Source organism: Neopsephotus bourkii, unplaced genomic scaffold, assembly GCF_033783945.1.
Source record: "Neopsephotus bourkii isolate Nb327-2 ecotype Australia unplaced genomic scaffold, CSIRO-AGI_Nbou_v1 NB_1526, whole genome shotgun sequence".
NCBI classification, from domain to species: Eukaryota; Metazoa; Chordata; class Aves; order Psittaciformes; family Psittacidae; genus Neopsephotus; species Neopsephotus bourkii.
In genome coordinates this window covers 1573735-1599249 of record NW_026902002.1, presented here as the reverse complement: position 1 = coordinate 1599249, position 25515 = coordinate 1573735, and the positions used below count along the sequence as shown (strand labels likewise).

The 25515-nt window shown below is 39.2% G+C and overlaps 1 protein-coding gene across 3 annotated transcripts; it reads right to left on the bottom strand.

Moving 5' to 3' along the window:
- Positions 1-98: 98 nt before the first annotated feature.
- HACD2 (3-hydroxyacyl-CoA dehydratase 2) lies at positions 99-23662 on the bottom strand. Of its 3 annotated transcripts, XR_009727955.1 has the most exons (8): positions 23484-23662; positions 17710-17827; positions 17359-17377; positions 12759-12847; positions 6706-6827; positions 5845-6023; positions 3650-3831; positions 99-3347 (listed from the first exon to the last, which is right to left on the bottom strand). XR_009727955.1 is itself a non-coding variant. In XM_061370060.1 (7 exons), the coding sequence occupies exons 1-7, from the start codon at positions 23612-23614 to the stop codon at positions 3749-3751; spliced, it is 741 nt and encodes a 246-aa protein (XP_061226044.1). In that variant the 5' UTR covers positions 23615-23662; the 3' UTR covers positions 99-3748. The 3 variants fall into 3 exon arrangements, 2 of the variants coding, with proteins under 2 accessions (XP_061226044.1, XP_061226045.1); XM_061370060.1 differs by having other exon boundaries at positions 99-3831; XM_061370061.1 differs by lacking the exons at positions 17359-17377; positions 17710-17827 and having other exon boundaries at positions 99-3831; positions 23484-23619.
- Between the last annotated feature and the right edge of the window lie 1853 nt (positions 23663-25515).

Sequence of the window (25515 nt, the reverse complement as noted above, 5' to 3'; positions counted from 1 at the left end):
GCAAGGTACACATTATATACAAATGAATAAAACCACAGCCCTAATTGGCATTCATAAAGTATCTGCTTTTGTTCTTTAAACAGTAACAATACAACGTCTTTTGTTCAGAATTATTTTATTTGGATTATAGCAATTAGTATCACTGATAAGTAGGCCAAATCCAGGCAGAGAGCACAGAATCAATTTCACAAGGCAACAACATGGACAAGTATTTTAGCATACAATCCATTTCACTTAATTACCAAGTAGAAATATCTTCCAACCATGCATAAAAAGTCTATGCTTAATCTTTCAGAGCTCCAGGTAATACTAGATTCCTAAATATACAAAAAATACATTTAACTTATAATAATCTTAGTGAATCAGACTTATAAAATTACAATTTTATTCTTCACAACATAGAAAAAATACAAAAATGACTGTATATAGTTTTCACCCAAATTTCACTGACAAATATACATCAAAATGTATGATTTGATGTATACTTACGATATTTTATGCTGAAGTTTTAAAATGACACTGCAGATTGGTCCACACAAATGCCAACCTTTATACTGATAACTAAAAAAAAAAAATAAAACCCAACCTTTGATAGAAACATCACATTGTGAAAAATTACAATTTACCTGCACTGTAGCCTGCATCTCTTACTGTAATTTACAATATGAACATTTCTATAATTCCAGTTGTAAACTATACACTGATATACACCTTGGTCTTTTAGAGGGTAATGACTAACTCAGAGCCAGCATGGCAGAACAGAAAGTACTGTTGACTGCATCAGTGCACACAACAGAGTACTTAAAGCAGAAGACATGGCTGCAGCAGAAGTTTGGTGATGCTGATAGAAAACATGCAGGCCTAGTCTGTGGGTAAAGAAAAACAACTCTAGATTTGTGACAGAGTACTAATCTAAGTTTCTATTATAAAGTTCACATAAAGCACATGAGAATTTCAGTGACAGATGAGGGAAAATTTGTTCTTACTTTATGAGAAGGAAAAAACCCACATGACCAAAGTTGGTGTTAGGGAAAAACTCAAACAGTATTATGGCATTGCACTACAGTTCTCAAGCTCACCTTCCAGTGATTTCCATGGAAGCAAAACTTGAAAAACCACTGCAAGCTGAAGAGAGGGAATTCTTGTACATACTAACTGCATGTTCATACTTGAAAGTGTAATTTTTAAATCAACTTGGCTTATGATTTCTTATTATCAAAGCATTTTATTTTTCTTCTAAAAAGGAAAAAATAGCTCCATTTCCTTTTAAAAGGCTGTAGTCTATTTGCATTTGTGTGACAAATTAATATTTTCAATAAAGTAAATATTCTCTAATAAAGCTTATTCAGTAAAGATGTGGGTTGTATAAGCTCTTTCCCTACTGGCAGCTCTGTTTGTCCATAGTGCCAATGCTATCTAATAAAGATCTGTACTGTATCTTTCTCATCAACAGAGCTATGAATCTTACAGAGCCATTTTTCTCCAAATTGGATTAACACATCTGAAACCTTATCTTTTATTTGGGCACAGAAATCAAATCAAGAAAAGTTCATGAGCTGAGCATATCCTCTATGATTATGCTCCTGATAGCAAGTACAAGCAAAAGGAGAGGTTTTGTTCGGAGGTGGAAGTTTACACCTGAACAGTGTGATGTAACATTTCTCACTTCACAACAAAGCACCACATAACCTAACGGAGAAATGAAATTGTTGCATCTTTGAAAGCAAACCCGTTTTTAGGTAGTATATGGCCATAGAGTTTTTTAATACAGCCAATAACTGTCTCTAAAAGTTTTAAAATAGAAGCGAAGATCATTACTGTCTCTTTTCCCTCTCCCTGCTTATAGTAGTCTTGTTTGTGTTGAGCATTTAAGGTGCTACATATGTTACTGAGTGCTAGGAAAATTCACTCAGAATTTTTGATGGAGCCAAAAAAAACACCTGAAATATGCAAAGGCTGCTGGATTTTTTTTTTTTTTTTTGGTTGGGCGTTTTTAAATATAGCTTTGTCAAACATAAACCAAAATAACTGTAGATCCAGCTCTCCCTAAGTGCTAGAACAGAGAGCCTGTGCCCTTAGTACTTAGTGGCTATGCTTAAGGAGAGCTGCGATGCATCAAACAAGTAACTAGGACACAGATATGGGCCATATCCAGGGGGAGGTGCTGGCATGCACAGTACTAGGCTAGTACTGCAGGTACCATGGTACTGGTCACACCTCATTTATGCACTAAATCATGATGTTACAAGAGGGAAGCCAGAGAAGCCTGTGTATTGCTGTCTAGTGGCTCTGACTGGTTGAAGATAGGACTACTTGATAGAGCGAAGGCCATAACTTACATTTCCTTTCACCTTTGTCTGAATATCTGTTCATTACCCTGCTCCCTCCCTTAATCTTTCCCATTTCCCGCCCTCCACTCCCTGTCGACAGTTCATTTATAACTGGGCACTGCTCGCCCAGCATTAGTGCTTTCTGCCTGGCTACAAGGTTTTCTCAGGTCTTTCATTTTGTGTTTTACCTTCCCAAAAGAAGGCTTAGCCTGAGAAAACAGAGAAAGCACCTAGGAAAATTTAACTTTCTATGGCCTTCTGCTCCTCCAAAAGAGCAGATGAGGGAAGGTTTGCCTGATCTGCAAAAGCAGCACGTAACACATGAGATGATCCGCTTTCAAAGAAGGAGCTTACAACTTTGCAACATTTCAGAAGCTGAGTGCCTGGAACTGCCTGCTTGGATGTGCCAGTGATACACTTCAGTCACTTGAGAATCTCAAGTTAGGTTGAGGAACAAGGCCCTCAGATGATTCCACAGTAGAACAAATAGTCCTCAACACTAAAGGTAAGTACCACTGAGTGGACAGTGATTAGAGATGATAATTTAAAGTAAAAAAAGGGGAGAACTGCACCTGTTTCTGGGTGACTTGCCTCCTAATATTGTTTAGATTAATTACTGATATCACTAGAAATATTACAGTATATATTTTTTTTTAATAGTTAAAAAATTATCCAGGGATGCAGCACTTAGAGGAGTTTTAATGTTTCAGATAAGCATTACAACCTCTGAATTAACATTATCATTTAAGTAATCAACTTAAATGAGATCTTCTGAGAATACACTCTGGTCAGATACCCTACTGTTTAAATTCCTAAAGAACCACATTCCCCTCATTTCCCGTAATATTTTCCTGTTCTTGCTCCCGTCACCCTTTAAATACACAACCTACCTTTAATTCAGACACTTTGCCCAGATTACATTCTTCACTGGAGTCTCTGACAGAAATCATAATGTATTCCAGAGCATATTGTTTGCTTTCACAGCAATACGTACAGTTTCTGGCATGCAGTCAAGCACTTAAAAAAAAAGAGGTATCAGTAATATAATCCCGATTCAAGCATTTAGTGGGTATAACTTCATCACTCATACTGCAACCTTGAGGCATTTAGTAATAAATGAAACCCTTTAGCGCATCATTAAAAAAAAAAAAGGAAGGAAAAAAAAGGAAAAAAAAAAAAAGGAAAAGGCTAACTGCCAAGCCACAAAGTTTAAGTTTCCTGAAGCACTGCAAGCTGAAAATTATTTAAACGTTTTACATCGTGGAATTTCAGTGAATTCAGATTTATTGGTTATTCTTGTTAAATTATTGGTCTTTTACCTCTGACTTATATTATCTTGGTATATTCTTTATAAATGTGCTGGGTATTGAAAATCTGCAGCATTTTGATGTTTGGAAAGTTCTGAAAAAGAGTTGGAATTACTCCGACTTCTTGTGTTCTTCAGCGTGAGAGAGTACCTTTCGCCTCTGATGTAGCATATGAAAATACAGCTGAGGAAAGACTGAAGAGAAAACACTTAAGTAAATAAAATATGAAGTGAGGCTTATATATCAGTGTAACATGTGCAGTCACATGCAGAAGGTCATCAATTCTCTATCAAAACAAAACATGCTTATCTGCTTTCTGCTCAAGCTGTCTATTGCCTTTTATTCTTTAAAGAGAGTTAGTAATATTGTCCTTAGGCTTCAGGTACTATTTAACTTTTGCTAGAGGAACTGCATTTTGAATTAAATGCAAAATGCGTTATTTAACTCTGCACATACAAGCAGGATGACAAAAGTTTCCTGTACTGCACACACACAACAGAAAGAAAATACTTTCCAAATGAATAAAATTTTCAGATTTGTTACATTTCTTGCAATTCTGATGACATTTTTTCAGGACTTAAGGAACTTCATACAAACCAGTGCCTCGTCCATCTCTTCTCTCCTTACCCTCCACGCAAAGCTTTTTCTCCTCCTATTTCTAAGACTACATGACACAATATGTTTGCAGAATAGGGTATGGAAAAGTTAGGTTTATAAGCAGCAAAAGCTAAAATTGCCATGAGACACTAAACTTTTGTGAACCACATAAAAATTAAGCAAGGTCAGCATTACCCTAAATTTTCTGTTACACATGCAAAGTGTTAATCATGACATAAGTCAAATTCTATTTAATTTGTGTACTTTTGATGCATTATATGCAAATAATTTAACAACATCTTTTCTAGAAAAATGTCAATTTTGACAGACACCAAAGAGGTAAATAAGTACTAATTCAGAGATTTAAAGTGAGGTAAATGGTAAGATGCAAATATCTAAAATGTAAAACTCTAACTGTACTCCTGTACCGGTAGCTTTTATGTAACTCCTGTACCGGTAGCTTTTATGACTGAATAACTGAACTACAGTGTAATCAATGACTGCAATGAACACTTGCTTTTCTTGTATCTCAGGAATACCTTCAGATGAGAAGGCACTTGAGATCACTTAATTCCAAGCAGTTGGTTCTCGGAGTTCAGATACCAATTCACAATAATTAAAAAAAAAAAAAAGAAAAAAAAAAACCATTCAATGAACATGACACATCCAGCAAATTATAAAGGGTCACAGAAAAGACCTTATTTAAGACATAGCAACTGTAATGGAGAAAGCAGGATGAAACTGTTACTTGGGTTCAAGGTGGGCTCCCCCCCAAATGGCCTGTGATGTAACTATCACACAAGAGTAATTTATACTCATTGTTATTTTGACTAAAATAAAGTTCTGGCTGCCTGGTTAAGAACATCACCATTTCTGGAGGAGGGGGACAAGGAGAAACAAAGGTATGAAAAGTGCTTTTTCAAGAACAGCTGGAAAAACTTAGGAACCTTGATGTCAGAATTACAGTATGGTTCACTGAAAATGTGTTTGTTACAGAGACACCCTACTCAAATTTTTATCTTTGAATATGATTTATCATTCTTCACAATGTTCATATGAAGACAGCTACAGACATAGCTAACAGCAGCAACATCATAACTACATTATTCTACACGTTAGACTTTATTTGCACATTTAAATTTGCTAAAGACTTCCATGTTCCTCTTCTCCATTTCAAAGCAGTAAAGTCAAAACTTCATTCAATCTATAGAAACATCAACCAGCGATCATGTCAATTCAAGTTAATTCAACGGAAACTGTTCCCCACCCACTAATATGAAAAACAATGTTCCTATTCCTGAAAAAGAACTGAATTTTAAGAAGCTGGTTTGAACTTTGTCCTCCTAAAAGTCTGGGGGGCGAATGATGTCAACATCTGCCAAAAAAGTACCACATTAATTTTATATTCCAAATGTAAGAGTAAAAACACGTATTACTGTTTTGCAGGTGTTGGTAGAAAATATCCTTGCAGTTTTAACTTTCCCTTTTTCCTTTAGATATCCTTCAGAATTAATTTTGAGAAATTAGTTACATGTATGTTAATCCCATAACTATTATTTTTTTCCTGTTACAGCTCTTAATATTAAAAACCCTAACAAACTCATACTTACTTGGAATGTAGGAGATCATAACCAGGATCAGGAATGTATAGTAGTCAAAAGAAAAATTGTACTTGTTAGGTAAACTAATGGAATACAAGCCAGACTGCCTGACGAAGGGTAATGCAGCATATATTGTGAGTAACTCGCCTGAGACTCCCATTGGATACAATACTATAAACAAAGTGTACCTAGAACAAAACATTTATGAAAATGATTAGAAGTTACGACAAATTCTAACAAAGCATTTGCTAAATATTATGGATATTAAAATTTTAGATTCTCAACTCAGCATTCATCTCCCCTAGCTTTTGTTTGACTAAAGTATGGCAAGGCATGAATGTTGTTGCAAGACAAGTATTCAAATCAGCAACTAGTGTCAATTACTTAAAGATCACCTTTGTAAATCTAAAATCTCTTCAAAACTACTGTCACCTACCCTCTCCTCCTCCCTCCCTACCCCCCTTCCCCTTGTTACTCTGAATTTTAAACTCTTTGGTAGAGGTCATTATATTGCTTAAAATGAGGCCAAACACAGTTGATACTAATCAATGAGCTTACAGATTGTTTCAAGTACAACCCTTGAATTCACAGGTTACTGCTAAATGTCAGTTTACTTACCAGTTACCCTTAACTGTTAAATATCAGTTTTGACAATCACTTTGTAAATAGGGCAGAGTTCCGACAGTATATTCTTTCAGTTTACAGTGCAATACATTTTTTTTTGTGCTGGAAAGAAGCCATGAAGTCACATTCACAAACAAGGCAACTACCTCAAGGCAGAATCAAATTTTTATACTGCAACTATTTTACAAGACAAATAACCCTGTCAAATCAGTGCTTTAAGACTATGATTTCCATTATGCCACCTACCTGGCCCATTTGATGAGATAAGGGAGATGGTTTAATAAGCTAAACGTGTAAAAAGAGTAACGGATTATCTCAGTGATTGTCCAGGCCACTACAAACAACAGGACACTATCTTCAGTTTGTACCTGTAAAAAAGGAAAAAAGGTCAGTACGAATTAAAGTATTACTAATGACTCAACAGACCCAAGAAAACCTCAAAGAAATCAATTCCCATGGGTTGCTTTACTGCATCATTTTAGAGAACAGACTCCAAGAATGAGCTTAAAAGCAACATTAGTAACAGCACTTAAAAATCCTTATCATGCTCCATCTTCTTCTAGTTGCTTAATAGCTCTGCTTGGTGATCAGATAACTTAAGATCTCCAATTCTGTGCAAGTTAAGTCAGTATAAGAAATCCCTGAAATACTGAGAACAACTCAAACCTCTTCTTACTACTGTATAGTACTAAGTTCAGTCCTATGATTGATTCTTAATGCAGCAAGCAGAAAGGATGCTAACACATTACTCTAACACTTGATACCTATATTCTGATCCTAGTCCATACTACTGAGTAGCAGCACTCTACAGATGAGAAACTGGTCCTAATTTTGAGCAGCAGCAGAACACCACCAGGACAAAGGCTAGGAAGAGACAAAAAGCAGAAGTTCAGACTGTCACACCTTGGGTAAGCTTTGCAACCACCTGCTTCACTATCCCTTGCTCCTTTTCTGCATATATCCATATTTCCGAATATATCCAGCATATTTCCTCTAATGTTACACTCAAGGTGTTAGTGGGTTTCATTGCTTTACACCTCTTAGAGCTTTTATTTCAGACACACATCACTGAACTGGCTTTTACTCCCTTCATATTTTGAAGGGTAACCTTAATATTTTGAAATTAATTATTAGATTTATTAGACTTGGGAGCATAATTATGAGTTTAAGTTTCAGATGGAATAGCAGTGATAAAGTAGTCTATAGGGTCACATACACGCACTACAAACTGTTGAGAGCAAACATGATTCTTACGCAGCCTTTTGCTTCCTTCCCTCCTTTTCAACAGTATTCCTAACTGTGCAGATACCTCGTGCCCAAACTCAGAGGACTGGGGGAAAAAAAAGAGCTCAACCACAGGGGCCCACTTTTTTTCCCCAACTCTTGAAAAAAAAAAAAAAAGGAAGTCAGTAGGTGTGGGTGGTACACTCTATTCACCTTGGGGAAAGTACATGTACAAACCAAAAAAGGAACAACAAAATACATGGGCAATCAGAAACCTTTTAATAGGAAGGAACTGACCATGTATTTGTGTGTAAAAACACTCTTGAGAATTACCCATAAAAATGTTTCTGTTACAAACTACAAAATCCAGACATATTTATAAATCTCGGGATATCCTGGACTGTACAGCTGTTGTTAATCTACATTCTGCTGCGTGTAGCATTTCAAGTCACTTTCACTGCACTTCACACCAAATGCACCTTGTCCTTTTTCCACAGGAAACTCTGATAATTTGCTTACATATTGATCTCCCTTGTGTCATCATAACAGAACAAAATCCAAAACTTACTTGAACACTTTCAAAAAAGAAAACAAATATATTTTTACACTGTTACAGGACCCTAATCCTGTTTGGGGTCTGCTTCATAAGCAAGACTTAATTCTCAACCTGGAAGAGTTAACAGCACTTCACAGATGTTACTGTTCCCAAGGAGTGCTTCACAAGCACTCCAGAGCTGCATCTTCTGGTCAAGTCAGGAGTAGCAGCTTAGTCAGTTCATCTAAATGTATGAGTCACAAACTTCATTGTACTCTGAAACCCCACTTTCCCTAACTACCGAAGTCAGTAAAACCAACAACCAAAAATTTGTAGCTTCAAGTAGCACCCAAGGATATAAGCAAGGACAAAAAACTGTGAAGGTAACAGTGAATGATACCCACAGAAATAGAAAATCTGGGAGTTAGAATCCAGTTCTATCACAGGATTTCTGTAACACTGTCCTCACAAGTTTAGAAGTTATTATCATCACAAGTTTAGAAGTTATTAGAACAGTTCACACCATTATAAAACACCTACAACTCTGTTAAAGTCCCTTAAAGGATCATTGATTGTGCTTTTATAGCTTGTGTCCCTATTTAAAGGAAGAAAGGATACTGGAAAACAGCGGTAGTTTTCATTCCTATACAGTTTTCAAATAGTTCCATTCTGTGCAGTAGGGAACAGAAGACTACTGTGCATTTTATCACCACATTTTACCTATATTCTACATACAGCTCATCATTAAAAAGAATGGTTCTTACGGACTAACAGACCTGTCAGAAGTCTGTCACTATTAGAATATCTCTTCGAGGACTGAAAATTTTTCAATACATCAAATAAAGATGTCCAAAATGCACATTATCAAACCCCTGGGAACTCCTACACAAAGCAGTCTCTCAAGAGTCTTATTCATTTAGGCACTGCCAATGCTGCATTTGTATTATTCTTGTGAGCTGAGGATAAGGAGATAGTACAGCTTAGAAACAGCTAAGTACAGCTTAACAAACCACTAAGCCCACTGCTGCCCTCAGAACTCAATTTCTCTTCCTCTACTTTTTCATGCTAGTCTTTGAAGGAGGTGTTGGACAAAGTCAAAACATATTTTACGCTTTATCTGTAACTTATTTGTCCAACTGTCTTAATATGCCAGTCATACAGTGAGCATATTTTTTGGCCTATGTTTCAAACCCGTTTATCATCAAGGAGGGTTCTAAATACAGTTTAGCTTATCTTCAGTATTATGAGTAGTGCAAAATGTTAGTTAAAACACAAGAGAACCCATAGCTTTTTAAGATGCAAAGATGACAATTGGGAATTGATGAAATACGGCCTAGGAGGTTTTTACTGTTCTCCTTATGCACAGAAAGGGAAATTCTGTAGAGTTCTCCACATTAAGAGTAACAGTTTGACAAATTATTTGCAAAAAATTCCAGCTAAGCAAGTAACTAAGCAATCCAGTGCAGAAGAGTAAAACCAGCAACACTATGCAACTGTAATGATGAAACGGTATGTCTCCCTTCAGAGAGAAAGCTTCACAGAAGGCACAAAGGCCCTTACAGACATTTGTGTTACACAGAATTACTAAAATTTTACATAGATGGTAAAGCAGTGATGAATCAGGCTTTTCAACTGCACTTGCCCATTTAGAGTTCTGAACTTTGCAGCTTGGGATTTGCTTACTACAACTTAGTCTTAGCTATCGTCATTTAAGATGTTCTTCCTTTTTAACATGCTTTGTTACTGACTGAAGATGTCAATTCACAACTGCAGATACTAGAGTCTTAATTACCAGCTCAATATATCGCATATGTCATCTTCACACCACTCCCTCTGTGTGTTCTAGAAAGGTTCCTCTAAATACATACTATACTTATCTGTAATATATCTGTAACTGAACCCAAGTGGACAAGCACTAAATCACTGCCGACATAATTTTTAATTACCCATCAGAACTGGGTGCAGAATTACCTATCAGAATGGAACTCTAGGAAGGCCTGCCTTAGTGTCACCAGATGATCTCATTGTTTACCCAAATTCAGAAAGACAACTTCAAACTAAAGGGCACCTCCTGTTGTCCTATGCCTACTTTCTTCTAGCCCTTCACACCAAACTGCTCATTCTCTTTCCTTCTTCGTAGGAGAAACAGCAAAACTCACCAAACTGACTCCTTTCCAATGTAATGACAAAACAAATGCAAGTACTGTGTTACATGCCAGGCCAGGCCCTCCTTCACTAAGCTAATGGCTACACATGATGGAGGTAAGGGGAATCTTGTTGCTACTCAAAGTGTGCAGTGCTTTAACATTTGCCATGCTTTAACATCTATCATAAATACTTTCGTACTGAATTTAACAACACATCAGCACTAAATTCAACAAAAAGCACAAACATGTTAGTAGCAAGAAGCATGCTTCAAATCACATCACATATCCAGAAGTGTGTTCTGACAGAAAGGAGGGATGCAATACACATTTCTTCTTTTAACTGTATTATATATGAAAACAGTCTGGTAAAGCAAGATACTGAACAAGTCTCACTCAAAAAGTTAAAAGAGGATAACTGAGTTTAATTTTCAAGAACCTCATCATGCAACTGCATAGCTTACAAGTTCCATAAAGCTGTGTGAGAATTTAATCCTGGAGTTCACCATGGAGCTCACTTGTGCAGACAGCCCTTTAGAAAAAGTAGAACACTTGTGACACTTTCAATACAACTCTAAAGGTGAGACTGCATGCTCTCTGGCTGGGGGGGAAGGGGAGAGGTTAGAATACAACCTCTTAATTTATTTTCTAAGTCACAGGTGAAAAACTCATCACAGGATTCCTCATCCTTACCATTCTTAACGGCCACTTTCTAAGACATTAATAAAAATAACACGTAATACAGTCTATCACAAGACTTTAGCTACAAGACCACACAGACGTGAGGAAAAAAAATAATCACCCAATGTGTAATATTGTTGAAAGAATCCTTGTTAAAAAAATCCTTCCTTGTTAAATATTGAATATTGGGCTGAACTTGTTGCTCACATTTTCTCCCACTTTGCTGGTTTTCTCCAGTGAGAGTGTGGGCATAAAGTTTCAGAAAACCCTAACCCACAATAATTTTACAGACTCGCCTTTGATGCCTAACAGACAATATAGGGAATAATCCTAATCCATGCAATCCAACCTTGAACACCTGGATTACTTCAAAAGCAGGAGGCAATTCATAAGAAACAGATTACCACTGTTCATCACGAAGCACGAAGTACCCCAACTTTATACAGGTAACAAGCAAAATGACAGGCATAGCTCTTTAAAAATAGTTTATGCATGTATCTAAAATCTGGTTTGGGATTACTTTTTTTTTTTTTTTTTTGTCAAAATCTAGTATTTCTCTCTAGTCAATTAACAGAGGCTGGAGTACATTTATTTGCAGCAAAAGTGAAATCCATTGGAAGGTATTTCCAAGATTTTGGTTTGGGGTTTTTTCTTTTTTTTTTTTTTTGAAAAATAACATTCCTCCACTTTAAATAGTATTGAACTATGGCTCCACAAGAACAAGAATCATGATATCAGAATGGGCTGTCAATTACTAGGAGCTACAGTGTTACTTTACATGTGGATGGAAACTGATAACAGAGTAAGGAGTAAGGAAAATAGAGCATCTTCCTTGAAGACTTGGTAATAAGACAAGCTCCTTAAGACATTCTTCATGTCAAGTCACAAAAGATCTCATGCATATGACACTAGAAGACCATCTCTTATTTCAGTCAGATACGCTGACACTGGCATCAAGACTGACTTCCCTCTTTAATAAGAAGAAAACCAGTAAAATTGGTCGGCTAAAGTAACACCACACATGCAGCATATCTGGGCTACTACAAGGTATTCAGATAACATGAAAGACTCAGCATGAGTTGTATCAATTAAAGCATGTTCTGATTTTAAAACAGCTGTCACAAATACTTTCCAAATAAGACAGCTTCCAAAAGATTCTGCAAAGGTTTGTATAAAGTAGAGCAATGAGAAAAAAAATCACAGGCCCAAAACCCCACCTGTGCTTGAATGCAAGAAAAATGAATGAAGGACAAGGGGAAGTTTTGCCTGGAGAGTGATTAACAGAGAACATCCAGGCACTGCCATGCACAAACAGCTGAGGGAGAGCTCCCATGTGCCATGGTAAAGAAAGCTAATTGTGCATGAAAGAGAGGGGCAATGAAGAGATTTTACTACTAATTATGGCACTGGTGAGATCAATACTAGAACACTGTCCTCAATTCTGGGTTATATATTACACACTGCAACTTCTCTAACTTTCAGTAAGCACTGCAAAACCTATTCAGGAGCTAGATGTCTTACGGTGAGCACATCAGACCTCAGTCTATTTGACTGTCAATAAAAGATGATGGCAGATCTATTTCTTTTCATCCACAAAAAGTCACATAAATTTCACATGTTGGGATAAAAACATGTCATTTTAAAGAAAATTAGATCAACACTTGCTTTTTAGCATGGGTTATTAGTTTTTCTATCTATTTTGTAGCTTAACTTACCTCTTTTACACTATGTGTTACTGCCCACGTCAGGAAAACTCTTGACATCACTTGGAAAGCAGTCAGAACAACAGAAGAGGGAACAATGCCTGGAAGATATTTTGCAATTAGTAAGTATTTCTGACTACTGGGGTGGGGAAATAAGCCACAGGTAAGCCAAAGTCCAGTTATTTTAATTTCTTTGGAAGGAAAGCATTAATTTCTTTCCATTTGAGAGTATGAAGTCTGTCCTGTTATATGTTTTTACACCCTAATGTAGTGTAACTGACAAGACTTTGTGCATCAAAATGTGAATAAAACTAAGCGGCCTTCAATCACAGCGCATTCTTTAATACACAAAACAGATGAATGAGATAACCAAAACCAAACAGCTTTGCTGTACAGACTTTCAAATAAACCCTTTTTCATTGAACTGACCAAGATATTTGTTATTATTATGATTTAAAGAGTAAAAATAATAAAGATATTCTGCACAATACAACCCTCAAAACAGCAAGCAAAAGTTAGAACTATTTTGAAGGAACACTGATGCAGCTCATAGCCTGATAAAGTTCACAGTTCCTTCTTAGGAATATAACTTAAGAAAAAAAAAATCAACAAACAAACAAAACCAAACCAAAACCAAACCCCAAGGAATAGCTAATGTGTTGTAGACACAGAAACAATTTTAAGATTTTCTCAAGGAAGCAGATTTTACTGGTGGTTCTAAGTTCTGAGGTACTGATTAAACTGCTACTAAAAGGATCCTATACATCCAGGTCTTCTAACATTCACAGCACAAAGTTTTAGTTTCTTGTAATAGCATGATGAAGTCAAACACAAAAGCAAATGAAGCTCCCAAAATACAGTAAAAGTGCTTCTAAAACTAATGCAAATCACAGCAATCAACACAACAACCTCAGGAAGAAGTAAAGACAAAATTGGAAAGTAGAGGAAGAAAAGAAAAAAAGCTAAAAGCAAGTTTCATTATTGTTAGTCACACAGTCATTATGTTAATCTTTTAGAGTAAAAGGTAGAGTAGCACTAAAGCTTGCTGAGGGCTACTCTGCAGGAAAAATGCTACACACAGTTCTCTTCAGTTTCATCATGAATTGTTCATAATCTAATTTGTGTTGTAAAACCTCAGGGCGGAACTGTCGTCTGTTACTTGGATAATGCAAAAAGGGGTGCTATTAAGACCCCACAATCTGTACACAAAGGCTCACTCCTATGATATAACGGACCTTTCTTTTTACACAGTTTAGATCATTGCTCCCTATGCAAGATAACCTAATGTTCTTGCAAAGGAATCTATAAATAAGCCAGAAAGAGTCTGTATAAACCATCTAAGATTATCTCACAGGTTAGACACACAGGGGTTTTCATTATAGCCAAGACAATGCTCATCTATGCCAAAACCAGGATATCAAAATAAGTGACTCAGCTACAATTTAAATAAATATTACTTGCCTCTAATTATTTATTCACTGAAGTGAAAAGCTACCTGACTGTCAATTTTAAGCTTGGCGTTTTTAAAAACGCCTGTCACCACTTACACAACACTTCACATGCTAGAGCAGCACTTGACAGAGGGTTCAGGTCCAGAAACAAGCACCAGGTAAGCCATACCCAGACCTCTCCCAGACCCTGGACTACACCGTCCAGAGGAAATCCTTCAACTCCCAGCAAGTGCTTCCTCTCTTCCATGGGGTTCTCGCTGAGAACAGGCTGCATGTATAGCTTACAGGTGGAGCCCTGGTATCCTCCTAACTGAGCAGACTAACACAAAGTCCACTAGTGCTGACTTTGGCTTACCAGAGGGTTACTGGTGAGCACTGCTATGGGAGGAATGCTGGTACTGTAGCAGTTCTGTAGGCTGGGCCTGTACTCACCAACGCCTTCCTGCTTTTCTTTATTACTTTCGCTGTACTACTACTATTGCTTCCACATTTTGGCAGCTCCTATCACCTTTTTCCAAAACAAGTTCCTCCAAGGAGAAGCTCTTCCATGCCATGCATACTCTTGGATTCTGCCTGCTACACAAGTCAAGGAATTGCACAGTCACTTTCCATTTGCTTGTTTTTCAGTGTCTCCTCTTGGTCTCCGGCTACACGTTACCTCCTCTCTTCCTGTAGAGCTCTCCTTCATTTTTAAAATCTTTGTCACATGCCAAAGTTCTGTTCTCAATTGTGCTTGACAGATACGTTCCCCTATCAATCTTTGTATTTTGAAGAACTTGCCTCACAGATGCTAGCATTTCAGATTCCACTCAAAAGATGTGGAGAGAAAAGTTATGCTGATACACACAGCCATCTGTCACATGTAAGCTCCTCTACTCGCAGAGAATTACAGCTCTAGTTACAGCAATTAGTTTAGTGGGGGCAAAAGAATCTGCAAATTTCCTGTTTCTCCTTGCACAGAAACTTTTACCGGAGTCAGTAGGACTACAGCAGTGGCAGCATATCCAGCTGTGCAAAAACCCCCTCACTTTATTTAGCTAACAAATGCTTCCATTAACAGAAAAAAAAAAAAAATCCATGGGCAATTATAATAAGTGGGGATTTTGTAAAAAAAAAAAAAAAAGCTTGGTTAGGGAAAGCAAAAAGAATTATAATGGTATGCAATGTTGCAACATTCCACTAATGGCTCTCTTTACCAGTACTAAATTGTGCAACTGAGGATAACAGAGCTAAATGGATCCACACCTCAAATCAAGTGAGCCAGAATTACTGGCTTTTCACACAGCCAGGCTGCTACAGTCATCTTGTCTGCTGTTCTGCCCCTGCCTGGAAGGTGAAACACAGAATTCTCCCTGATTTGTGTGGACATATATTCTAATGTGTGACAAGAAAATAATTCAGCCAACATTTTTACACTCTTTCTTAGATTTCATTGGAAAATTAGCAAACACTGGCATGTGCAGACAAATTTAGCTTAAGAAAGCAGCAGAATATTATAGATACAGGATGGTAAAATAGCATTTTATCTGAAAGTGATAAATTGTCCTTCTTGTCATTTGTTAAATAAGAGTTCTAAGCTCTCACGTTATTATTGATTTTTGAAAATTTTTTAATGTAAGTATGGTTTATTCTGGTAAAAAAAAACAGTGATTAACATTCAGCAAAATAAACTGGTATAGAAAGGACTGCCTTGGCAATATAGTTTACTCAGAAGCCTTTTCATCAGTTTGAAGGGTCATTCGTTGATCATTCATTTCTTGAGATGATCTGTGAATAGTCTACAGATTACCCTTTATAAGGTAACATTTTCAGCGTCAATTATTCAGGAAGGTCAGCACTACTCATCAAATAAAGAATTAGACTGCCCTCTGCTGACAAAGGTATGTATTTGAATTTAAGTTTTCCAACTAACACATTTCACAGAATCACAGAATCCCAAGGGTTGGAAGGGACCTCAAGAGATCATCTGGTCCAACCCCCCTGCAAGAGCAGGGTAAACTAGAGTACATCACACAGGAACTTGTCCAGGCGGGCCTTGAATATCTCCAATGTGGGAGACTCCACAACCCCCCTGGGCAACCTGTTCCAGTGCTCTGTCACATTTGGTTGTTCAACAACAAAATCTTTTGCACAGAAATTCAGTATGAACCAGCAATCTATTACACCCTCCAGTATGTAAATTATCTGCACAATACAGCAAGTTTATAGCTGCAGCTTTAGGAACCTTAATGCCATCTTACTCTTTAAATGGTGGCTAGCAAGCATTCAGGTAGGAGCTCAAACACACTTAAAATCACAATACCAACTACTTAAACATAAGACTGTCTCTTTGTGAAGACTGAATTGTTTACAAAAATCAGAGTTAAGCAAAGGTACGCAGACAGGCACTGCTCCCTTTCATAGCACACCGGCTTTGATCTTGCAGAAACTGGGACACAACATCTATTCTGTGAATAAAACATGCAAATGCTATGGCCAAACCGTTCACTACTCACAACAACTAACCAGACAGACCTGTCACTCAGACATCAGAGGCTCTTCAGGCTGACTGAACCATAACACTGCTATTCACCCATGGCTACGCATACATGATTGAGTTCCTACTACCAAGCTGTCAAAGAAGCCTCACAGTGCAGGCTATCAAGAACTGTCTAGTCAAGCCTTAAGTTCTCCCAAACAGTTCCATTAAAGCATAGCCAAATCCAGGATAAAGAGCGGTTACCCCTTCCTAATTTTACAACTTACATCTATGCTCTAGAGATGTGAGCAAAGTTATTTGCTTGAAGTGTTATTTTTATCGGATTTTAAATTAGTTCCAGCTAGAAATACAGCTCGGTACAGAAGATTATAGGATGTAGAGATTGAGAGTAATGATCTACTATAAAACATTTATAAACTGCTCTAAGATTTGTAGCACTGGAAGGATCTAGATAAAAATAGTATGTCAAGTAATTGAAAACCCACTACACTATTTTCCTTTTTCTGATGTAACTTGTCAAATTATTTAGGAAAAAACTGGAATGTGCTTCAAGCAAAAAAATTAGTAAGTTATGCAAGAATGAAATCTGGCAATTCATAGACCATAACATTTTTCATGCTAATACATTGCTAAAACTGCAGTGTTCTATAAAAACAATAAAACTGAAAATTTGTAAGCTTACCAAACGCACAGTGCAGAATCTAGAACAAAAAGAAGAAAGCCAAATCATTAACATTTCAAATGAAGCAATTCAGAAACATACTTAGCTCTACCACAGGAGCTTAAGATTCGATATTTGTATTTCAAAGATTGAATTTAATATTTAGCTCTGCTGCTGAAGCTAAACAGCAGGCAGCAAGCTCCCTAACTGATTGTTAAAAGGAACAACTCAAGCAGTTGTGTGAAGGCATTTTTCTTACATTTACCTTCAAAACACTCTATAAACACACTGTTCAACAAAGACTACCTTATTTCTACAAAATAAAACACTCATGCAAGTATCAGTAATGCTAGGGAAGAAGACTACACCTACCTCAAGCAAAGCTCCAGTTTGGAAGAATTTCAGGGGCTTTTCTATTGAATAGTAAAGGCTATGGTAGCTACCTTTAGCCAGGTATGCTCGAACTAGACCAACTGCAATAACAAGCCATCTGAAAGAGAGAAAGAAGCTTAAGATAAGGAGACATTAAGCAAGAGCATAAATACAAAGAAAGCTTTAACCCCTCTTTTGATATGGGAGGAAGCAACAGGCACAGAACTGCGCTGAAAGATACTTTCTGCCGACCTGTACAACATAGAAAACATTAAATATTTGGATTCTCTGCAAATTTATCAAAGTTAAAGATTACACATTTTTTAAGCATTGTTCAGCACCAACACGGTACCATTATCTTTAATGTCTAAGTTAATTTTTTTATAAGCTGCATTTAATTTAGTTATGGAAGTTTAAATAAGATGGGCATCACATTTTGTTTAGTTTAGAGATGAAAATTATTTGCTGCTAGTCAAAGATCTCTTACGATACCATACGTTAAAAAAGTATGACATAAACAATTGAGATCCAGAAGGCAATAATTTTAATGTTTCAGTTCAAACCCTCAGACTTTATGGTAGACCATCCAGCTTAATTGCTAGCATATATTTTATGAGAAACATTTATGGATAAGTAACTGAGAAAACTGAGCCCTCTAAAGCCTTGAAGGCAGCAATGGCCATTCCTGTCCCAGCTCTCCTGTTAAGCAACAAATATACCTCAGCCTGCAGAAGTAGTGCCTATAAAACCACAGCTATACCATAAACCTGTGACCTGCTAACCCTAATGATTTTCCCCTCAGGCACTTTAGGAAGCAATCCTAAAAATTTTTCCTCCAGTCCTGGCAATACAGTAACATCTTTCACTACCACAGCTGTCCACAGCCTCAGGAATTCTTCAGTGAAGTCTAGGACAAGCTACAAAACTAAGGTGAGTACACCCTGGTCAAACACTTTTTCACTTGAATGTAGCATCTACAGTCAACTTTAGTTTCCAGTTGCTTGTGGCAGTGGAAATATGGGGAGAAGGATTTGATCAACAAGTAGGAATCCTTACCAGCAGCTCCCAAATTTTCACGGATAGGCTCATCCTGGCTGTCCTGTCCTCAGCTACTCTTAATGGCACCCTACTTTACCTCCACCTCCCTCCGAACCCAGAAGTATTACAAAGCTTGTGATAACAGTCACCGAGCATCTCTGCTAATAACAGTGCAGCTCAGTGGAAGTGTGTGTATACATGCAGAAAGTCCGTAACTACGCAACTTTTTACATTTCTGAAAAAAAATCCACAGCTGTGGTTTTGAAACAGGGAAGATGAAGGAACTTCCTTAATTTTTGGCATATTAGATGCTTACAAGTACCATGTTAGCTTAGGTATCATGAAGTATAACCAACATTGTCCCAAGTAGTAATTGTTTGAAATACACTGTGAAATTCAGCTTTTTCAGTAATAACTCTGGCATCCAAATTTGTGTTTGTAACATATGTTAGCACAACCGAAAAAAACATCATTTCATTTTTACCTGGACTTCTCAGAAGAACAGCACCAAAGAAAAGCAGCGGGACTGGCAAAGAGAAATAGGGAACAAGAAAGAAGCCCCTCATTTTTTCAGAAGTGACAAGTTATTGCAGTTAAAGCTGCCTTGTGAAACCCAAACACCATAATTTGCCAAGTAACTGCTGCTTACAAAGAATGAGATTAATTTTGTATTTGGACTTCAGCATAGAATAAACCAGTAGGTTGGCACTGTTCTGTTCGTAGCTATTTTTCCTAACCTTCCATGTTTGTTGAGAAACTTTGCTGAATTAAGCAACTTCTCAGATTGCACAAGATACCAGTTCTCTGTTGTGCCTGCAAACTGTTCTCACCTTAACCAAAGGATTGGTAAAGTGGCTCCAGGAGGACCTACAGCCCCTTGCTCAACTACCCTCTCTCTGATGGGTCACTGACTCTGGAAAGACTGTACTTCCCGCTCCATTTACTGTCCTTCAAAAAGCATTTAATACAGATCAAAGTATTAATCTGAACAAAATTAAAAGATATGCCTAATTTGTGTTGAAGCTTTTAGCACCTCTGTCCTGCTTTGGTGAGTCTTAAATAGTTCTTCACCATCTACAAATAGAGAGAATGGAATAGGAGTAGGTGACAGCAAGGAAGATCAACTGAAAAAGAAACTTGTTAAGAAGCTTAAAATGGCAGTAAACGGCACTACTGACAAGTGGAAGTTCAGCTGTAAGTTAGTTTTTCCAGTTTTCTCTATCCCACAACTAAAGTCTACCTGATACACCAGCTGGAGTTGCATTTCATTAAATTACCATTGCCATGTAAACTTTAAGCTAGACTCTTACACTCTTACTCAATGAATCCAAACTAAGAAAAATTACTATTTTTTTTTTCCTTCATTGCTCAGTCTTGATAGAAAAAACTTCATGCTCAGGTCCTAAGTTTAATTCCTTTTATTTCTCTTACAAGTGATTTCTTATGCAAAGTTTACTGAGGTTCTGCATCATTTATGCAAGAAAATACAGTAAAGCTATGCACTGAACACACCTGAAAAGGGAAAAACGTACTGTGACTCTCAACAACCAGTCACTGAAGACGAAGACAGTGAAACCCAGAACACTCTTTGCTCGACACTTATACCACAAACCCTTGCAGATTCAAAGGCTATTACATTAAGATCCATCTTGTTAAGAGAAATACTTCTGAAATTCATTCTTTGTACCACCATTAGCTACTTCCACCCATATGTACTAGTCAGTTACAGCCCTTGACTAAAACTAAGAAACACAATTGCATTCTAAAGCAGCTTACCAAAACAATTACACTCAGCTAACAGCATGTCCTCCCTCCCTGCCTTCCCCATTATTCACTGATTTTGGTCAACCATGGTTTTTAGGTAATAATTTCTATGTTGCAGCTATGCCTCCAGAATGAGCTTCCTATGCCAGGGCACGCATGACTACATGACTTCATGCTGTCACAGGAAAATAACAGTCTGAATGCAAGGGAAGAAAGCTGCAATGCTTTCTCCAGCTTAATGCTTGGAACCGTGGTTGAAAAAACGCGAGCGAGTACAGCTGAGAACTAACAGGACTGGTCACTCCCACTGTATCAGCGGTCCCTTTTCTGAAAGAAAACACACCATGTGAACAAAACAGTAAGTGCATGCCGCCTCATTTAGGCATCCACAGGTATATATACTTTTCCCAGCGTTTTTTACTCTTTCAAAAGCCTTCATATTACTAGGAATCCATACACTACCTCCACTGCAGTATAAAATTAGGAATAAGATCTAGTGTTTTTAGAATCAGTATTTCTTTAGCTAAGTCAAGATAAATGCAAAGTAAATAAAATAATTATGCTGAGATTTTTCAGTTGTTACTTGATCCATTTTAAATAAATGATAAGGCAACTACGATTCTAAAGCATCTACTTTAGTACCTATTGCATGACAAAGTTGTGAGTTTCAGTTTAAAAGCCGCTTTTTTTGTAAAAAAATACGAAACAAACCCACTTTAAAAGAAGGAAAACCCTGTGTGCTTTTAAAGCATCACTTCACCATTTGGGCACCTTCAATTTTTTTGGTGTTTTCACAGTTTTCTTTCCAAGGGAGTGCCATCTGAGAAACTGAGTCTGAGCACTCTGACTGACCCACGGACAGTCATCACTGACACCAGCTGTGTATCAGTCTTTTCATATGGGCAACGGAGCTTCAGCCAACCAACTCCTGAAAAACTACCTATGAAGCCTTTTTTAAAAGAACTAAGTTCAATGTTGTGTATTGTTGAATTTCAGTAGTGTGCAGGGGAAGCACAAAATCCTCATCCATTTGAAGATAAATTATCAGTGACCTACCCCAAATGCCCAGAAAAAAAAACAACTCACATTAAAGCAGCATAATCCACATCCCACCCAAGACTGGAATTTTCTAGGAGATTCGATGTAAATCAGAAAAACAGGTAACATTATGATCAAATTTTACATGACAACAAAAAGCTAAGTACAGATCTACACTATTTATTTCTCAGTTTCTAATACTTGAATTGGCCATAATTTTTGTCAAACTGGTGGGTAATTATCATTCCCCTCCGGGTGAAATACCCTGAAATATCACACAAAGCCGGAAAGCTGCTTAGCAGTTCCCTTGTGCAGGAATACACCTACTGGCCAATAGGTATAATGAGCACATTACCAAAACCCAGCTCCCCTCCCAGCTACCCTTTGTTCTACTTAAGTGTAACTATCCTGTAAACTGATATAGTACCAGCTGTCACCAGCAAAGATATCATTATTTTACCTTATTAAAATAAATTTTATCTATATTAATTCTTTACTACTCTTCCCCCAAAATAGTGAGCCTCTTCTGTTAGCCTGACTCCTTGTCTGCCAGGATTTATCTAGCAGAAAACAGGCTTATTCGTGATCCACTTTAAAGCCTCTTCTCTCAAATATCCTCAATCTTTCAACGGATAGTTTTATTTTTATCTGGATTCCAAAACAGCCTCAAAAAAAAAAAAAAGTCTCCTAAGTTTCCGTTATCTTGAGAGTCCCCAGTTGTTGTTATTTTTTATTTTTGTGCCTATGAACACACCAGAGCACACACCAATGGGCCCAAGTCTCCATTTCACTACGGGGCAAGAGCAAAGCATCACACAGGCCTCGGAGTTCACATGTCACAGGCAGCAGCTTTCACCTTCAACCTAAGGATGCGGCAGATGAAGGGTTCATGGGGCAATCTCGCAGGCCTCTAAAGGATAACTGCTCTGCCTTCTGAACTACCACGGTGGACAAACCTCTACATTTAGGCCCACCTCTATACTGAAAAGTGCTGGAATCCACACCACAGACATGGTGGTGAGGCCAGAACAGCGATCTACACAATCACCTAGATGAGTAAACTGTTGCAGAGGAAATTAAGGTGTCGATTATAAAACGCAGCAGTTCCCAGAGAACACGCACTTGTCCTGCTCCACTTAAGGCGTCCTGGAAGGGGCGCAGGAGGATATGCCGCAGACGGGCTCGGCCAGCGCAGCGCAGCGCAGAGTGGGCTCACACCCAGCATGGACAGGGCAGGGGCAGCACCAGGACCACGCTCCGGGGTAACTCACCGACACCGGACCCTTGCCAGTTCCGGGGTATCGTTATAGCGTGTGACGGAGAGAAACGCGAAAGCAAACACAGCAGCCTTACATACCGGAGGAGACCAGGCACTCCCCTACAACATGAGAAGGGGGGAGACAGGTCGTGCTCTTTGAGAATTACAGACAGCGTAAGGCGTGACGGGTAACAGCACGAGGGAGCACCCGGGCTGCGCACTGTACGGGAGAACGGGGCTGACAAAAGAGGCGAAGCCACAGAGAAACTGATCCAGCTAGTCCAGCTCCCCAAGCCGCAGCGGGGCTCCTTTCCCAGCCAGCCCCAGCCACCAGCCCGACCCGCACCACAGCGCGTACACACACACACACACACACGTACACGCATACACAACCGCAGCCGGTCTGAGCCAGGATCCCCGAGCCGCAGGCTCCCTCCGGCAGCCGTCCGGCCACAGCGCGGAGAGCAGCTCCCCACTTCCGACGGGACGGGCCCCGCCGAGCCCCGGCCGGCCGCCTCCCTGCCCCGTGAGGCAGGAAAAGTTTCCCCAATGAAGGGACAGCGGCGGCCTCAGGAGACGGACGAGGCGCGGAGAAGGGCGCAGGCGGGTGGCGCGCCCCTGACAGAGAGACCCCCCGCCATCGGCCGCACCGAGAGGCCCCCGCACACGTCCTTACCCCGCCGTCATCACCACGTTGTAGATAACGAGGTAGGCCGTGGCCAGGGCACCCGGGCCCTTCCGCCGCCGCGGCTGCTGGCTGCTGTAGCCGTTATCTGCCCGGCTGCCACCACTGCCAGACGCCGCCATGTTACAGTGCTCCTGCGGCCTCCGCCCGCTCTCAGCGTACGGCGGCGCCGCGGGGCGGGGCTTCCCCAGTTTCTGCCGCAGCCGCCATCTTGGAGGAGGGCAGGATACTCTTAGACCGCCCGCCCGGCATCGGGAAGAGGGCGTAGGGCGGTGCAGGTACAGCAGCCAGCCACCTGCGCCATTGGGATCGGTTTAGGCGGGAGTGTCGCATTCTCACCGCCGGCCGTTGTCCGCGGGGCTCTCTGGGCCTCAGGCGGGTCCTCTGGTTCCTGCAGAATGGAGCTCGGTGTCGCTTTCCGCTCCCGCCCAGTAGGGCTCTGCGGGGAGGCCGGCGATAGAGCAGGTTGAAAGTGCCCCTCGGCGTGCTGACTGCTTCAGGCATAGGGCTGTCACGTCCTTATGGAAGTGAGTAACGTTAGCTGGCTAAAGTTATTTTAGGAATGCTCGGTAGGTTTTCATCACTTCTACAGTTGAGTAAACTGCTGAAGGTGTGTTCTGATGAAGTTCCATGTAATGGCAAAAGCCTGGGTAGAGTTACTTGCCCAGCAGCACAAATTCAAGCAACCTGTTCAAGGGAGATAGAACTAGAACTCCCTTCCCAAAGAGCCACCATAAAAAGATTATTTAACTTTCCTCTTCCCTACCCCCCGAAATTGTAAGTACCTTGTGGAGTTACTTCTCAAGGTCCAGAAACAATTCTCAATATGCTTGGCCTGCAGGTTACAGTGCAGTTCCTTTGTGAGCAGTGCCAGAGTAGCAGCATAAGCCTCCCTCCCTGTCCGGCAGGTTCTGTCTTCACAGAAGTATTTATGTGGCCTAATAGATCCGTTGTGTTCATGGACATCTCTTGCAGTCAGAAGGGTTCAAAAGTCAAAGATGATTTACAAGAATTTTATTTTCAAACAGCAATATTTTGGTGCAGAGTTTCAATAAATATGCCAAGAAATTTCAGAGAAACATGCAATAGAGAAAATGCATAAAACACACGTATGAAATGGAAAAAAAATTAGAGATCATACATTATTCATGTATGCAACTAAAAGTACTTTCTACAATTTAAAAGCCCGACACTACGCAGGCAAAAGCCATGAAGTGCTGTGCTGTCTTCCTTGTGAGCAGAGAGAAACGGTGACACTGAAGTCCCCATGTACCACACGTACAATTAGCAAAGGCCTCTCCATCAACCAGAAATATGCGGAAATAGGGTTGGGCAGTTGGATAGGCCTGTGATTAAGCAAGTTAAATTTCTGCAAATCTAGAAACCTGAGTACAGAAAAGCAGCAACCAGCCCCAAATTTTCCATGTCTCTTGAGAACTCGAATTTTGTACAGAAGAGATGCAAGAAGAATGAAGTGGCCCATGTCATGCAGTACCAGTGTCTTGCATGACCTCTGCTACTGGGGAGTGTTTCAACCCAACTGTACCCCAGATGTGGTCTTCTGCAAGCGTTATGTGAGCATAACCAGGTTTGTAGGAAGGAGAAATACGTTTTGTTTGACCAGTAAGGGTGGCTGGCAGAATGAGGCAGGATTTCAAGTGTATAGGAGGCCCTTCTTCAGTGGAAGTAGAATCCTATTTTTCAAACAAGAAAATTCAAGGTCAAATACAGGTTGGAGTCAGTTGTTCAGAGTTGAATTACAATCCCTGGCAGTGTTCAAGGCCAGGCTGGATGAGGCCTTGGGTGATACAGTTTAGAGCAAGGTGTCCCTGCCCATGGCAGGGGGGTTGGAACTTGATGATCTTAAGGTCCTTTCCAGCCCTAACTATTCTATGATTCTATGTATCACATTTTTCAATTACAGGTCATAGTTTCCTGCAGATTAGAAAGAGGCAACAAGGAGATGTTTAGGTAATTATATCCTTGGTGACAAAATAAAATCAGGAGTTTATAGCCAGTGGGA

Coding starts and splice junctions, on each gene's coding strand:
- HACD2 (XM_061370060.1), bottom strand. CDS start 23,614: ATGGCGGCGTCTGGCAGTGGTGGCAGCCGGGCAGATAACGGCTACAGC. Junction 6,024..6,705: donor TATCTCATCAAATGGGCCAG/GTAGGTGGCATA, acceptor GTTTTGTTCTAG/GTACACTTTGTTTATAGTAT. Junction 3,832..5,844: donor TATGATCTCCTACATTCCAA/GTAAGTATGAGT, acceptor TTTTCTCTTCAG/TCTTTCCTCAGCTGTATTTT.